Here is a 16187-nt window from a genome sequence, read left to right on the forward strand (position 1 = left end):
GGCCTTTCCTAGGTCCAAAAAGAGTTCAGTGTTGCAGCTTGAACAAATAGATGGAGTGGTTCAAAAAGCCTCAGAAAGTACTTCATCACAATAACAAATGATTCACATTAGCAGAGGATATCGCAGACTGTTTAATATAAACATGCAAGTGCTACTGAAAATTTAAAGGAAATCATGAATCAAGTAACTGTCTGATAACCACGAGCAAAATATGATTATATTTTGAGTACATTGTACATTTAATCTTTTCTGATGTTCATCATCTCAATTTACATGGTTGGCAAAATTAATTAATTCAATTCCTCTTCTGGTGATCCATCTGAGATGCATTCCGTTTTGAGTATCCCATCTCCCACATGTGTGGTAGGAGATTCTCTTGAAGCAGTCCCCAAATCTCAGCAGCTTGAGGATGAGATTTGTCCCCCACAAAAAATACATGATTCCTGCCCTTCACTTGTATTTGACTAAAACCAGGAACCTTATTCACATTCCTCTCCTTCATCTTTTTTCTTACTCGAGCAAATTCATCCCATTTTCCACGTGCAGCATAAATTATTGCTAAGAGTACATACCCCCCAGAGCTACCTGGCTCTAGCTCTTGAAGTGCCTCTCCAATAAGACTTGCCATTGGAATATTTCCATGGAACCTATAAGCACCAAGCAATGCTCCTAGAACAGCAGCATCCTTCTCAGAAGCAGGCATCATGCGTACTACCTTCGTAGCCTCATCCACTAGTCCTGCTCGGCCTAAGATGTCCACAAGGCAGGAATAGTGCTGGGCCTTTGGTTCTATATCATAAACATGGTTCATTGAATTGAAAAGCCTTTGACCTTTGTTGACAAGACCAGCATGACTACAAGCTGATAAGACTCCAACAAAAGTAATTTCATCTGGCTTGGCTCCTGATCTTAACATGTGTGCGAAGACCTGCAATGCATGGTGACCATATCCATGATTTGAATATGCTAATATCATTGCATTCCATGATGCCACATCCTTAGCCCCAAGATGATCAAAAACAAACCTAGCAGAAGTAACATCCCCATTTCTGGAATACATAGAGACTAGTGTATTCACAACGACTGTGTCATGCTCAAACCCATGTGAGAGGACCAGTGCATGAGCTTGCATTAGCTCCGTCATGTCCTCGCATGAGCTCAATATGCTAGCGATGGTAGTCCTATTAGGTCTAAAGCAAAACCGAAGCATCAGAATTAGGTGCTTTAAGGCTTGTTCTTTTGGCCCACGTTTAGTATAACCATGAATCATCAGATTCCAAGTAACAACATTCCTTTCGTGCATGAAACTGAATAGCTCACCGGCTTCTGCCATGAGGCCTTCGTCAACATATGATGCAATCATAGCATTCCAGGCAGCTACATCTTTGTTAGGCATTCGATCAAAGTACTCTCTCGCAAGTTTAGTCATCTTGTTATGTGCCAACCCCGTAACCATAGTAGTCCAAGAAATTGCATTCCTCTGAGGCATTGAACTGAAGAGTTTGATGGCTTCACTTGCTCTATTTGCATTAAGAAGACCCAAGATTATGATGTTCCAAGAATATAGGTTCCGTTGTGGCATATCATTGAAGAGGCTAAGTGCGTCATCAAATTGATCATTCTCAATAAGAGCCTTGATCATAACTGTCCATGAGACTGTGTTCCTTTCAGGCATAAGGTTAAACACACGGCGCGCTTCATCAATCAAGTTGTTGCGAGCGTAACCCAGGATCATAGTAGTCCAGGACACCACATTTTTGACAGGCATACGACCAAAAAGCCGACGGGCCTCGTCAACTTGTCCGCAACTGAGATACCCGGATATCAAACTGGTCCAAGAATACACATTTCTGTTTTCCATGCGATCAAAAACTTGACGAGCCTCAGCTATACGGCCTGCCTTGACATAACCACTAACCATCGCAGATTCAGCAACAATATTACTGGTGGGCATGGCCTGAAAGAGCTTCTGTGCATTGGGAAGATCATCGTTCTTCAAGTAAACATTGATCATGGACGCATAAGAGACAGAATCTCGTTGAGGCATATCGTCGAACAGCTTCCTTGCATCTTTCACTTTGCCACAGCGCCCGAGATTTATAATCTCACAGTTACAGCTATATGTATCACTTTTATACCGCCAAAGACTCAGGTTTGGCTTTTGACGACGACGACGACCGGCTTCAATCGAATTCAAGTTTGGCTCCACCTGAGCAGAAGCATTCAACTGTCTTAGGGTTTGAACTATGGCGGGAAGCTTCCAAAGACGGGGACGGAAAGCAAAGGATGACATGAGGATGATTACTACCACCAACAACAAAAGTGAATATATGGCGGGCCCATCCATACTGATACCGTCACAAGTGAACACAGAAATGGTTTACGGTTGGCCCGGGTGATACAGCTTGCTACCACTTTATTCATCGAGGTGTTCCAGGTTTGGTGGGATTTTTTTTAATTATTATTATTTTTTAACTTGCTTAATGACATGAAAAAATAGGTCATGACTGATGACAATTGCCAAAGAAGAAATTTTGAATTTTCCAATGCATAGCAAAAAAAAAAAAAAACTTTAATTATGCAACAACTAGTTATTTGATCTACTTGGCGTAAAGATTATTTGACACTTCTTAATTTCTGCTTTCGTTAGTCTAGTACTTTAGCTCACCTGTTTGCTATTCATTTTGTTTGTTTAAATCGATATTAGGTTAGATTTTATGTCCCCTCCTCGTTGGTTGTATTATATTTTCTTTCAATAAAATATCAATAGAGGTTTAGCCATATACTTCCTAACTACTACTCTGTTTATTCAAAAATGCAAGTATTAGTTTTATGAATCAAACTAGGCATCTCACCTAGCAAATGGTCGCAACATTTTTTTTGTTTTTGTTTTTTGTATTTTTTTGGATTATGATGATCATTTGTTTATTGATTTTTAGCGTGCCTCTTCAATCATTCGACTGTATGATGGAGAGTCTCTTCTGCCTTTTGCCAACTTACGGTTAATCAGTTGTTCTCTGTCAAGGTTCTAAAAAACGTTAGGCGCTAGTCGGGCGGTGGATAGGGGACTAGCGCCCAGACGCCTAGGCGGGGGACTAGGCGGCGCCTAGGCTGTTTTGTATTTTTTTAATTTTAATTTTTATAGCATTTAACTAAATACTTATTTAATTAACTTTTTTTTTAACTAAATACTTATTTAATTAACTAAAATTGATGATGTAAAAAAAATATAGTATTCAATTATCCAACAAAAAAGAAGAAGGAGCATTCAATTATGCTTTTTGTTGCCTTGCACATGTGTCCAACTGTCCACCCTATCTTCTCACTCTCTCTCTCTCTACTAACAATAGCAGTAAATAGCTATTGAACGTCTAATCAATGAAGAGAGAGAAGTGGACCTTTTATAGGTGAAATAGTGAGTTACCTCACTCTTGTTTTCGATGTGGGACTGATATCCTTCAGTTTGCTGAGTTTTGGTTCTTTATGCAGAGACAACTTTGGGTGGTGCGTGTCGGCGCGTCAAGACATATTTCGGCCTGGAGCTGGCTTGCCGGTGAAGGTTGTTTTGCTGTGTTTCCGGAGATTACTCCGTTGAAGTTACTCCGCCAAGGTGACATGGTTAAGTATGAGTGCAGATTATGGCCAGTAATTGCTATGTATATACATTCTCATTTCTTAATAGTAAAATGTAATTTGGTTAAATAAAAACATCAACGATCAACGTTATTAGTACCGACCACTCACTTGAAGAGTTGAAGATTGTTTCGTCACTTTTATGATGCATGATTTCAACCCACAGCTCCAACAACTAAACACTGACAAACTCAATTTGTAACCTCAGAATTTGAAGCCATAATCGATTGTTTAAGAAGAGCACTCAGTACACGTACACATCTGTTTTGTCATTATCAACATTCATGATTGCATTCTAGTTGGTTCACATGAATCATAAAATTAAAATAAACTCTCATTTCAGAGTAAGTCCAGTAAAGAGTTTAGAGACAACCACACAGATTTTACAGAGACCCTTGAGATCACTATTCATGTTGGTGAGAGGGGAAAAAGTGGTATTCAAAGCAGCTTGGCAATCATCGGCAGCAAGAGAAGCAACACCTGCCAAATCAGCAAGCTCAAAGAAAGTTTCGGAATTGAGGTCGTTGTAAGCGAGTTGCAGCGCAGAAATGGCCTTGTTGTAATCATGGTAACATCTTTGCAGCTGCTGCTGGCTATGCCCTGCTGCTGTCTTGTTTAACAGGCGGGCAACATGCTGTTGGGTGGTGGAGGCATTGAGATACGCCAAGCCAAAGGAGATGTAGGCAAGCACATAGCTGTCAGCAGTTGGAGTCCTTGGGTCGCTATAGAGAGACTCCACACAGAACGAGTAACTCGAATAAGTTTTCCGACAAACAGAGTCTACAAGCTTGGTTGGCTGAATTCCAGCAGACTTGGTAGTAGTGGTAGCAGCACATGGTATGAAGAAGAAGAAGCATTGAAACAAGGATAGAGTTGAGAGACACAGGATATGATAATATTTCACCATTTTCTTATTTGCCTTCTTTGATTTTCAGTTTTTTGTTTTCTTGGTTGTATTATAAGCAATTGATCCAGTGAAGCAACCAAGGAGAGTGAACGTGACATTGGCACATATAGATGCATAAAGACATACATGTCTGTCCTGAGCAATAAGGATAAAAGGATACATTTCGATCAAATCAATATAACGCTCCCCCGGAGATTACTGGTTAGCATTCGGCATTCATAAACCATTCTTAGGTCTCATCTCGATCTGTACTCCCAATGGGACAAAGGAACACCGAACACCATTTTCACAATTTCCTCAAAGGGTATATATGTATGAGTCATGTTCAGATAGTTAATTATGTGTCCCAAGTCAAATGGTTGCTCCTCCTTCCCCGCTTCCCTTTTTCAGTTTTTCTACATATGCATATTGGCGCTTTTCCAAAAAAGAGGGGGAGGGGAAAACTTCTTTATCCGTAAAATTTAGATCTAAATTCATTCAAACAACATTATTTCTATCATTAGTGACTTTGTACTTTAGTTAACGGTCCTCCTACTCTTACCCTTTTTTAAGAGCAAGTTAATAATCCTCGCTTTCTTTTTGTCCCATCGAAGAAGATTCTGGGCTGTGGTAGAAGACAGCAAAGAGATCAACGTCGTTGGGTAATGGATGACCCGCCACGTGAAAGCGTGGGCACTGTGTCTTCTTTCTTGATCTTTATATTCCAGTACACTTCACAGCAAACTTGTAAAGCGAAAATAATAATAATCACGGAACAGGCTGTCACTGCTCACTACTCACCAGAACCAAACAGCATTCACAGCATAAGAGCCATCATCATCATCTCCCGCTGCTCAACCTCCACTAATGCAAATTCCGCCCCACCCACAACTACTCTCGCATATTACGCTTAAAACGATTACGTGTAGGAGGTGGCCCCACTGCCATTCCCTAATAATATGCAGCTGCCTATGATTAAGCTTAATTCCACAGTTAGCACCAATGCTTAGTTTATTCAACAAGCTATTATTAAAACACTGATTGAAGTAATAATATGTCAATATTCCGTCCAACAACAAAACATGATAGCTAATCAGGTAATACTCATACAAATATGCAATGAACTTAGATTAGCATAACAATACGGAGCTGCATGTACATATACATTACAAAGGACATGAAGAGGATCCCTCTACTATTTGAGGTACTAGATATCATAACATCTATGCACAACACAAGGAGAACTGGTACAATACACTAACTAGATAAGATAAAAGATTTACAAGTACATTGTGAATTCTGCAGATATGTGTAATCATTAACTTGAGTCCGATAAGTAGGAAAGAGCAACGAGAGCGGGGAAAAAATCAAAATGTATACAGAAAGAATAAAGCTTGAGAGCTTGTTACTTCGGAACAAAAAAAATGCCTACAGAGGGATATCGAGGAAAACCCGTCACAATTTATGGCCAGCCTAGAAGGTATTGCACAAAAACTTCCAAATACCATAAGAGTCATTCTATGGATTGATGTTGCATTCTCGCATATACATGTGATCATAATCAACATATTTTGCCCAGTAATTTTTGTATTTGGGTATACCTATCTCAAGCCATGGTTTCATGTTGCCATTATAGTGTATAACAGCTGCTCGATCAATCTCCTTCTGGTTAACACTAGGGTTATAACCAAGCCCCAGCACATGCCACGAACGATCAAGTGGATATGTGCGTTTCCAAAAAGTTATGAGACCAGGTGGTAGTGTTCCCAACTTCCACAACTGTCTATCATGATTCTGTACACACAAAAATAAACTCGGTTCACATAGGTAAAGAAGACAAAACACAGGCCGGTAAAGGACGGCAACATGAATGTATCTTAGAGGGATGCAAATTTTGATCTGAATTATGCCTACATCCAGTAGAACAGAAGTCTAAAACTCAAATCCATGTTTTCCTGATCATGTTATAATTGAATGAGAGCTAAGGAGTTTCTGTAATCAGCTAGTTTCCATTCAAGAGTTAAGAGTTTTGTTGCACACATAGTAATTCTTAAGGAAATGAAGCAGTCAAGCCAATCAATAAAAACTTCGAGGAAAAAAGAAAAGAAAAATGAAACCATTAAACTTACCAGCTTCTGCCATCTGTGGTATAACTCTGTGATGTTTTGCTTCTTCCATTGCTCCAAATCAAAGACATTCATTCCATATGCCCATCCACAAGCATGAGGGTCAAAATTCTTTGAGATAAGAGGATTTGAAAAGTTAAGATACCGGTCAAAGCGATGGAAGCTTTCTCCACAAGTCTCTACGGCCCCATTAACATTTCCCTTCAAATCAAGGGACCAGAGCCCTGTAAGATCCTTCTGCACAACTATATCATCATCCAAGAACAGCACTTTGTTGAGCTTTGGGAAGATCTCCGGAAGGTAAAACCGGAGATGGTTCAGGATAGACAAGTACTTTGGGTTTCGGAACTTCAAATTTGAATCAGAATTGGAGCGATGAGTCCTAAAGTAATAATCTATCATGGATGCAGAACCCAACTGCTTCAGAACAGGACTGTAACTTGAATTCAACCATGTAAACTCTTCAATATTTTGAACCTGAATAGTGGCTTTGCCGGGTGGATTCACCAGAAACCACATTCTCATCGCAGCATAATTTAGCCTGTCAGTGACAATGTGGAAAACATGGTTTGCAGGGTCCTGCCAAGATACCAAGAAGTTGATCAGTTAGAGATGTGAACCAAAATTGAAGGTCCAAGACATGAACGGAAGATACTTGATTGGTGCTGGGCAGCACCAAGGGAGAGGATACCTTAGCATGGGTAACAGTTGAGTTTACGACAACTGCCGCTGCCAATACATTGTCTGAGAAGAGTGCATAGTGGTACAGCAGGGGATCTTCTAATCTCTCTTGATTAGGAAAGTTCCTTTGAGAAGAATTTAAGGAATAGTATTCAGTGGTGAGGCGCAAGGGAAGACAGTGAAGTCCCTTAGGAACTGTTTTTGCTGTTAACTGCGTTAAGAACATAGTCTGCTTCTTGTGGACCCGGAGTTGCTCGTCCATCGAATGGAGCATAGCTCGAAGCTTTTTCACCATAGCAGCACAGTCGTCTTGAATCTGCTTTCCTTTAGCCAATGTCTGTTCCATTGCCTTCGACTTATCATTCGCACTGCATCAATACAAACCATTATACCAGATGAAATAAACGAAACAAAGAAAGATAAAGGGGTAGATCGTGGTAGAAATATGGAAAGAGCTAGTTTTTTGAATCAGAAGACTAATAAAACAAACATAATCATAAAGGAGAAGGAATGACAAACTCGGGTGAGCTAGCAATGCTAATTTCTGTTAAGAAAAGACATACTTCCTTGGCAGGTCAGAATCCTTGCTTGCATCTGCAAGTGCTCGCTGAACTTCCTTTATCCGCAGTCGAATCTCCCTTGCGAAATGGGGATTGTTTCTTGTGGCTGGAAGAGATAGGTAGACCTTTGCCCTGATGAGCTGATCTTTCAGATGTCTTACTCGACCATCCAGAATAGTCGTTTCATGATTATTTTTTTCTGATATAGTTTTGACAGATTTTCTTTGATCAACCTTGATGGAGGTTTGGGTGGATTGCTGGTCAAGCTTTATTTCCTGGAAGAAGAAGCAGAGCCATAAAAAGATGAGAATAAAAAAAAAAAGAATTCCGTTTAGTTTAAGGAACTAGAATTGGAAGCTATTTATTGCAGAAAATTGCACATAGTTCAATTAGAAGTCTACCAAAGGGCAACCATTTCCAAACATGTCAACATGAATATAGCATTGGTCTATATGTTTTAGTATCAAGAAAACCTAACTCACAAAGGGGAGTCATTTGCAATTGTGAATAAACATAGCCTGGTAGTCGAAGATGTCCAAAACCAAAATAGTTTATTCTTAACTTAGGTAATGATAATCCATCAAACCCAGGGCAAAGAGAATAACTTTAAATTTGTGAGACAACTAGAAGCTGTTAAAGACATCAACGCATGTAACCAGGGATTCAAATATGCTATTCAAACTGACAATGAAACCAAAGACTAAAGGCAAAATATCATAATTTTGTACCGTATTCTGCGAGGCATTATAAGTATTCTGCTCAGAAGTTGCTGGTTTAGCACCCGAGTCGGCCAGAAGTTGGTTTCCCTGCTCAAGTGTTTGAGTGACCTGTACGATGGGGTTGTCTTTTTTTTGAGAGAGATCTGGTTCGTTGGTGGTGGTAGACAACACTCTAGCGGATACTGATTGCCCATCCAACAAGAATAATAATAATCAGTAAGAGAAGCAATGCAGCCAAGTTGATTAGAAAGACCAATTGTAGAAAGAAATAAGGAAATTCGAGTACCTTGGTGGGAGTGATTGGTGCTGGCTTCACTCTCCTTTGTCTCTGGAAGTGACTTAGTAGAGTTGTCGGAATATACGACTCCAATGGGTTCTTTGAGGGTGGATAATTCCTATGGGCAACAAGAAGAAGAAAAATCTGAAGGTAAGTCCAAACCTCACCTCTCTGGGTGGTGCTACAATTAAATACAAAAAGCAAAGGGAAAGGAATTTTAAATAACCTGGGGAAGCAGATTTAGATGGCCAGTTTGAGCATTGAAAGGCTGTGTGCGGTAATTGAAAGGTAAAGATGAGTGTTGAATTCAGAAAATGCAAAAGTAAGTTAAAAAGATCCAGAGAATGAAGAGCAACTTACGAAAGCAGTAACATCTTGAGCAAATTCGTCTCGGGCTGCTGCAATTGGCAATTGGCAATTGGCTTCAGCAAAGGGAAAGGGAAAAGGAAAAGGAAAGAAGCAAAGCAACCGAAGAAGAGAACTTACAGGAGGAAGAGGAGGAGGTGTGAATGGAGCCAAGACGATCGGTGTAAAGAATAATGGGAGCAATCACTGTTACAAAGAGCATGAGAATCACCACATTCCTCACCATCATCTTTCCTCTTTTTGTACAGAAAACGAAATTCCGACCAAGCCCAGAGCCGGAGACACCAATCCTGAAACTCTCTCTCTCTCTCTCTCTCCTCGGCCTTTTGGTTCTCAGCGGTGGATTGATTTAGAGTCGCTCGGAAATGGTGGTCTTGTTAGCCAAACAATTGAAATTGGAGAGCAGAGCAGTAGGATCTGTCACTCACTAGCATTTCTTTCCTAAATTGGTACGGTACGACCAAACCCTCGCTTTTGCTGCGAACGGGAAACAAGATAATGTATGAAGCAGACACACAAGAGACGAGATCAAATTAATAAAGACACGGCCAATACTAATATTGCGTTATTACATTCCAATTGCAATTTACAGTACTAAACTATATATTCTCCTTTTTGTATAATTCAGTCGCGGGAAGGCCGCGTCAAGTACACGTGAGGGATCATCGGCACACCTCGATGATTGACGGCTCTCTCTCTCTCTCTCAGCTCTTATTATGACTTTTACCAACTGTCAGTCACACGGCAAATTAACTAGGACTATTCTTCTTCCCTTCTTTCTTTCCGATAGAAATTGAAAGCTCCATTTCGAGATGATTAGTTTTATTTTATTTATTTTCTCGGACCAATCATGCTTAATCCAACCCAAAACTAATAAGAGTAGGTACTGCACACGTACGTACATAGTCATCCTCCACTCATCCATCAGTGTATGCATAATGAATGAGGCTGCAGGTAGCTAGCTATTCAAATCAACAGCAAAGAGTGTCGGCACAGCGCACAGTGAGTTAACTCCTCTTACTTTTACCCGCAAATAGCAGCATTTGGAGTTCTAATTCTAAGGCTAGCTAAACCCCACTAATTCGACTTCTTTACTAATCATTTTTGTGGCTCGTGTGTCATATTTGTGTTCGTATGAAGCAATAATAAATCTCTTAATCTATATATAATGTTAGATTCGTGTTCGTATGAAGCAATAATTAGCAATCTCTTAATTTATACTCATGTAACGTGTTGTGTTTAAACTTGATACGTTTTCTTTATTTACTGTAAATGAAGTAAAATATTAACACAAAAAAAAAAAGTGACTTCACGGTTTTCGCATGAGCTGTTTGATCTATGGCGTTGGCTTTTGTCCTTGCAGAAACTCCTGACGTCCTTGTTTTAAGATGGTGGCAAGAAAAATCAAGTTCATATATCTCCAAAAAGTTTTTAGAAACACTCTGAACACTTGGAAGAAAAGAGCTAGGCCTTGGTGGCAAAGACGTATTGATCAAGTATTTTTACTCTGCGAATGAAACCATAATTGAAGAGTCGACAAGAGAGGACTGCAATTTAAGGAAATTGCGCATATATGAATTGTTATGACTATTAATTAAGTCCTGCAAAATTTACTGTTCTTGTAACTCTACTGCTTAAAGAACACACAAAACCATGAAAAACAGAAGAAAAGACAAAAAATCCTCTAGCTTGTAATGAATATAAGACCAAGAGATTTGGAATCTACTAGAATGATTTCCAACTTCAATTAAGCCAAGCTACTTCGAAAACTTCAAACCTTTTTATGGTTGAGATAACAAAGCGATACAGTTTAAGATCCAATATGAAATGAACATGCATAAACTACAAAAGTGCATAAACTACAGAAGTGTAACAAAGATGGTGAATGCATGAGAAGGCAGAAAAAGAAATCAGTACTAGTGGGGGATCGAGAGAGAGGTTTAAGAAGAAATTGATACATACTGCCCTAGTAACCTTCTGCTGCAAATTCTGGCAATGCCAGCTACTATAAATTGGTAAGTCCCATGATCAGAGACTGATTGAGCAGGGAGCTAGCTCTCGCTCGCTCCAACTGTCTGCACCCTAATGCTGATCGATCATTCTCCTACCCATGATCATAGTCTTCATTCAAATTAATTGATTAAGAGGGCGCACGCCACACATCTTCCTCAAGCTTGGGCTTATCTTCTGGAAATTCTACCTTTTTATCCGGATCAGTCTCATCATAGAAACATTGCCAGCTGAAATTAGAAAATTCAATACGAGCTCCAGCTGAAATAGTACTTAGGGTGGATGTGTGAATCTGATCATATTCTAGGGGTGATGAGAAGACGTCTTCAAAATTCCAGTACTCCTGATCTGATTTCGAGATTACACCATCTTTCAGCCATGGGAAATCAAATACCCCCAATGCCAAGTCACAGTAATCATGGGAATCTGATGATGATGATGTCTTACAACTACTATTAACAGTTATGCTACTGTTGCTGCTGCCACCACCGCTGTGGTTGCAGTTGTAATCAGGCACCTCATTTTTCAAGTCAAAAATACCATTTATATCATCATCTAATTTGGTATGCTTCTCTGAACAAATCATATGTTCTTCATCTCCTTCTCTTACTCTTTTCTTGCTGTCACGCAGCTCATGCTCCATATTTCTATATATATGGAAGCCTTTCTTAATGATCTGCTGATGAAAAAGGAAAATTACATTATGTATAGTCCGTAGATTGATAGAGATGTGTATATACAAAGTTACAAACAATCAAACAATCTCTGCTATATATCTACTACAGCTCTATCTACTGATCTGTTAATCCATCTATATGAGAAAAGTACTCATAAAATCCAATAAGGCAAAAGCACACATTAAAATCCAGTAAGGCAAAAGCACACATTAAGTACAATATCAATATATATATATGGAAATACAAAGGATTTAATTTCGACACGGATTAAAATTTATACATGAGCAAGGACATGCTCAAAATCATGGTTGGTGAGGTAGATATTAATAAATTTATAGGACAAGTTCTTCAATATACACAGAGCAGCGCTACTAAATGCATATGCATATATATAATGAAATCTGTGAATGAATTCATAACTAAATGCACATTATCATGCGAACCTTGAATTTGTGAGCTTCAGAAACAAAGATTGATGAACTGAAGTGATATGATAAAGAACAAGGAAACCCGATGTGATTGTAGTGCTGGGAGATGAAACTTTGAATACGATCGATTTAATATGGAATCATTAGTGTTCCAACCACTATATATTGATCAGATTATGTTTCGATGATGACCTACCTGTATGAGGCTGATTGGGGTGGCTGTGGCAGAGGAGAGGAGTTCGTATTATCTGGAGATGTTGAACGCATGTAACGTCTGTTGAAGGAAGAATGATGATTACAAAGGAGCTGTTTTGCTCACACCATCACACGCTACGCGATTTTAAGCTAAAACGTCTCTAACCGCACACACATGCATACACACTCCTCCATCACGCTTTTTACCCGCCCATCTCTCTCTCTCTCTCTCCAGCTTCAAACAATGCAATGAAATCAAACAGATGGGTTGGGTTAGTTCCTCTTTTTCCGCTCCATTCCTCTCTCTATTTTCCTTTTCAAAGTTTCGAGTACCACAGGCAAATGCAAATCCCATCTTTTTCTCTTCGCTCTTTCTTTCCCCCCTCTGTTTTTGTCCATATTTGTTTTACCACGTCATTAACCCCAAGCAATGCAACCATTAATCCTACCATTATACTTCCCAGCTACGTGTCAATACATTCGAATATTAGAAAGAGAGAGAGAACAACGAAGATCCAATCCATATTTTATTGACTAACAATGTTTTCTTGTCTCTCACTCGGGCATATAGCTGGCCAGAAAATACAGCAGCATTTTTCTATGCTCCGGTAAGCACAGATATAAAGGCTTGTTTTGGAGACTGCAAGTCTTGAACAGATAAAACAGGCTCATACTAATCTCTCCATATAACATTCTTTTTTCCTTCAATTAAAACATGCCCGAAGCTGGGAAAGGGAAGCTCAATTCATTGCATTCATACATGTTAAGATCTTTAGATAGGAGAGGCATACACAGCAGAATGTAGGATAATACTGTGATGGTATATATGACTGAAAATCTGCACAAAATTCAATAACCGTTTTACATGATTCATCCTTTATATGCTCGACCTGTATGATTTACACATAAGAAGTATATATATCATCTATTGTGTTCAAGAAGTATAGTAATCAGCCTCATGTCCTCACACTGTATTCAAGAAATATATTAATGAGCATCCCCTCAATTGTATTCACGAGATGAGAAAATATCGTAATTCAACACATCAACATTGTAACATAAGATATGATACCTCGTCATCTTTATGAAAGCTCTTCCTAGGTTTTTGCCTTGCAGCTCACGGTTGGCTGAAACTTTATGGGCCAGATAAATAATGATCTTAAATACGACAGAAGAACTTGCATTTGAGCTTTTGTGGTTGTATGGCCTATTCTCGAAATTCATAACTAAAAGCATTTCGGCACACATTTCCCCTCATTCTATGGCCTAGCACATCAGATCCACTGCTGGCAATAATATGACATTACCTTGTACGTGAAGTTGCTTCCAGAAAGAACCAGTAACCATCTAATGACTTATGATGTATGCAGAAGCCTTGAATCCCTCTTTGTATTTAGAAGAAAATTGTCCCACATGTGAACTATAGGATGCCAATGCGCTACCAATAGTCCCCACAAGAACAAGAGCCATCACGGAAATGATGGAACCGATTGGTGTCTCTCACAATGATTTCTCGCCTTTCCATCTTTGAGACATACTTGATTGCCGAATGACAATCACCACAAACCCTAATGTTCTTCTTGATCCGGATGGTGGATCCAGGAGAAGTGTTAAGAAGCGCAAATGCGAGTGCAAGCTTCTCACTGTGAAACTGCAACTTGACTTCCCTCTCCTGCTGGTCCACAAAGAAGAGTACATGGCTAGTGTCTGGAACGTATCCGACCTCCTTTATCTTCTTGCTAATCATCTCCCACATCCTATATATCTCTGCTCTTTGCGGGTGTGCATCATCGTTTGCCACAAACATGTGGACTGCATTCTCAATCTCCACCCAACTACAGGCAGGTTCCTTTTTCACCCCACTCTCTTTCATCATCTTTCTCACTTTTGCAGCATCATTCAATCTTCCAGCAGATGCGTACATATTAGCGAGTATAATATAGGGTCCTGAATCATAAGGATCAAGCTCAAAAGCACGCTCAGCAGCATAGGCACCCAAGTCGATGTTGTTGTGCATCCTACAAGCGCCTAGCAAGGCTCCCCAGACAGCTGCAGTGGGTTCAATCGGCATTTCTCTTATGAACTTGTCAGCTCTATCAAGAAGACCTGCTCGGCCAAGAAGATCAACCATTGTAACGTAATGCCAAACCTGTGGTTCTATTTTGAACCTTTTCCTCATCAAGTGAAAATAATACTGTCCTTCATCCAAGAGGCGAGCATGGCTACAGGCAGTAAGAAGACAGAGGAATGTTATATCATTAGGTTGAATTCCAATCCTAAGCATTTGTTCAAACAGCTGCACAGTTTCCTTCCCAAGCCCATGCTGGGAGTATCCAGTAAGCATCGAATTAAAAGAAACAATGTCTCGTCTAACCAACCGGTCAAATACCTTTTTAGCATCATCAATGCTGCCTGACTTGGCATACATGTCGAGAAGAGTATTCCCAACAAAAGCAACAAGGTTAACACCCGATTTGATCATATGGGAGTGAACCCACTTACCTTGCTCCATAGACCCTGCACTGGCACAAACAGTAAACACACTAGAATAAGTGAAATGAGTGGGGTTGAATCCTCCCCTCAGCATCTTCCAGAACAACCTCAGAGCATGCTCTCCTTGACCCTTCCTAGCATGCCCGGCGATCAAAGCATTCCAAGACACCTCATTCTTGGTGTCGAGAGCGTCAAAGATGATCTGGGATTCGTCCATACGGCCACACCTAGCATACATGTCCACGAGAGAAGTGCCCACATAAACATTGGAATCAAAACCGCACTTGAAGCAATGGGCATGAAGCTGCCTGCCGTGCTTATCATCAGGGTCAGGCCCAGCACCAGCAGCCTTGAGCAAGCTAGACAGCGTGAACTGGTTGGGTTGCAGTCCATGGCGAAGCATTTGAGGAAACAGAACAAGTGCTTCCTCAGGTCGATCATGTTGAGAATAGCCAGAGATCAAGGCTGTCCAGGTGACCAAATCCCTGTGAGGCATTTCATCGAACAGCTTGTGGGCGTCGTCCAAGCTGCCGCACTTGACGTACGTGTTGAGAATGGTGTTGTGGATGGGAAGGTCATCGTTGAACGTGGAAGTAAGGATGTGAGCATGGACAATTCTGGCCTGTTTAAGTTGGCCAGACTGGGTACATTTGTTAAGCAGCTTATTGCACAGGGTCCGGTCAGCTTCCAAAGAAGCACGATTAACCAAATCCTCCAGAACATGGAGGGACCCTGTTGTTCCCGAATCTGTGCGGCGGAGAAGGTCCTTGTCTTGGATGATATGGTCTTCGCCTTCTGAAATGTATGAGTCAGCCGGAGTGGCAGAGCTGCCCATCTGCGCCGATAATGGAAGTTTCCGAATACCAACACTAGGAAGAGCAGCAGCATTGTTGTACTTGTACTTGTACAAGTACAACAATAATAAGGCCTTGGATTGGCTACACAAAATCTGTCTCTTCATCAAACTCACCAACAAACGAATATGGCCGCGAATGTGGATTGGCGACCCTTTCCGACCTCTCTCTCTCTGTTTCCGAATCATTTGATCACCTGCACGTACGGGGAGTGTCTTTATCAATTTTAAAACCGGTCCAAAAATAAAATCACACTAATTAAAAAAAAAAAACAAAAAAAGA

At 40.2% G+C, this 16187-nt stretch overlaps 4 protein-coding genes across 7 annotated transcripts; all 4 read right to left on the reverse strand.

Moving 5' to 3' along the window:
- Nucleotides 1-195: 195 nt before the first annotated feature.
- LOC112166788 (pentatricopeptide repeat-containing protein At2g35030, mitochondrial) lies at nucleotides 196-2524 on the reverse strand. The gene has a single exon (XM_024303691.2). It carries the CDS (start codon nucleotides 2345-2347, stop codon nucleotides 296-298), a length of 2052 nt encoding a protein of 683 aa, XP_024159459.1. The 5' UTR covers nucleotides 2348-2524; the 3' UTR covers nucleotides 196-295.
- An 839-nt stretch (nucleotides 2525-3363) lies between these two features.
- Nucleotides 3364-5506, reverse strand: LOC112166702 (cell wall / vacuolar inhibitor of fructosidase 2). The gene has a single exon (XM_024303587.2). The coding sequence runs from the start codon at nucleotides 4538-4540 to the stop codon at nucleotides 3968-3970; it is 573 nt and encodes a 190-aa protein (XP_024159355.1). The 5' UTR covers nucleotides 4541-5506; the 3' UTR covers nucleotides 3364-3967.
- A 258-nt stretch (nucleotides 5507-5764) lies between these two features.
- Nucleotides 5765-9812, reverse strand: LOC112166700 (probable galacturonosyltransferase 4). Of its 3 annotated transcripts, none has more exons than XM_040506928.1 (9): nucleotides 9369-9812; nucleotides 9243-9280; nucleotides 9109-9150; nucleotides 8892-9000; nucleotides 8637-8787; nucleotides 7890-8153; nucleotides 7337-7694; nucleotides 6649-7224; nucleotides 5765-6313 (listed from the first exon to the last, which is right to left on the reverse strand). In XM_040506928.1, the coding sequence occupies exons 1-9, from the start codon at nucleotides 9475-9477 to the stop codon at nucleotides 6038-6040; spliced, it is 1923 nt and encodes a 640-aa protein (XP_040362862.1). In that variant the 5' UTR covers nucleotides 9478-9812; the 3' UTR covers nucleotides 5765-6037. The 3 variants fall into 3 exon arrangements, with proteins under 3 accessions (XP_040362862.1, XP_040362861.1, XP_024159352.1); XM_040506927.1 differs by having other exon boundaries at nucleotides 7890-8152; nucleotides 8615-8787; XM_024303584.2 differs by having other exon boundaries at nucleotides 7890-8161; nucleotides 8615-8787; nucleotides 9369-9811.
- A 1201-nt stretch (nucleotides 9813-11013) lies between these two features.
- On the reverse strand, nucleotides 11014-16137 carry LOC112166699 (pentatricopeptide repeat-containing protein At3g24000, mitochondrial). 2 transcript variants are annotated; one of them, XM_024303579.2, is made up of 2 exons: nucleotides 12560-16137; nucleotides 11014-11934 (listed from the first exon to the last, which is right to left on the reverse strand). In XM_024303579.2, exon 1 carries the CDS (start codon nucleotides 16091-16093, stop codon nucleotides 13997-13999), a length of 2097 nt encoding a protein of 698 aa, XP_024159347.1. In that variant the 5' UTR covers nucleotides 16094-16137; the 3' UTR covers nucleotides 11014-11934; nucleotides 12560-13996. The 2 variants fall into 2 exon arrangements, with proteins under 2 accessions (XP_024159347.1, XP_024159349.1); XM_024303581.2 differs by having other exon boundaries at nucleotides 11014-11937.
- Between the last annotated feature and the right edge of the window lie 50 nt (nucleotides 16138-16187).

The sequence above is a fragment of the Rosa chinensis genome, chromosome 5 (genome assembly GCF_002994745.2).
Source record: "Rosa chinensis cultivar Old Blush chromosome 5, RchiOBHm-V2, whole genome shotgun sequence".
In the NCBI taxonomy this organism is placed as follows: Eukaryota; Viridiplantae; Streptophyta; class Magnoliopsida; order Rosales; family Rosaceae; genus Rosa; species Rosa chinensis.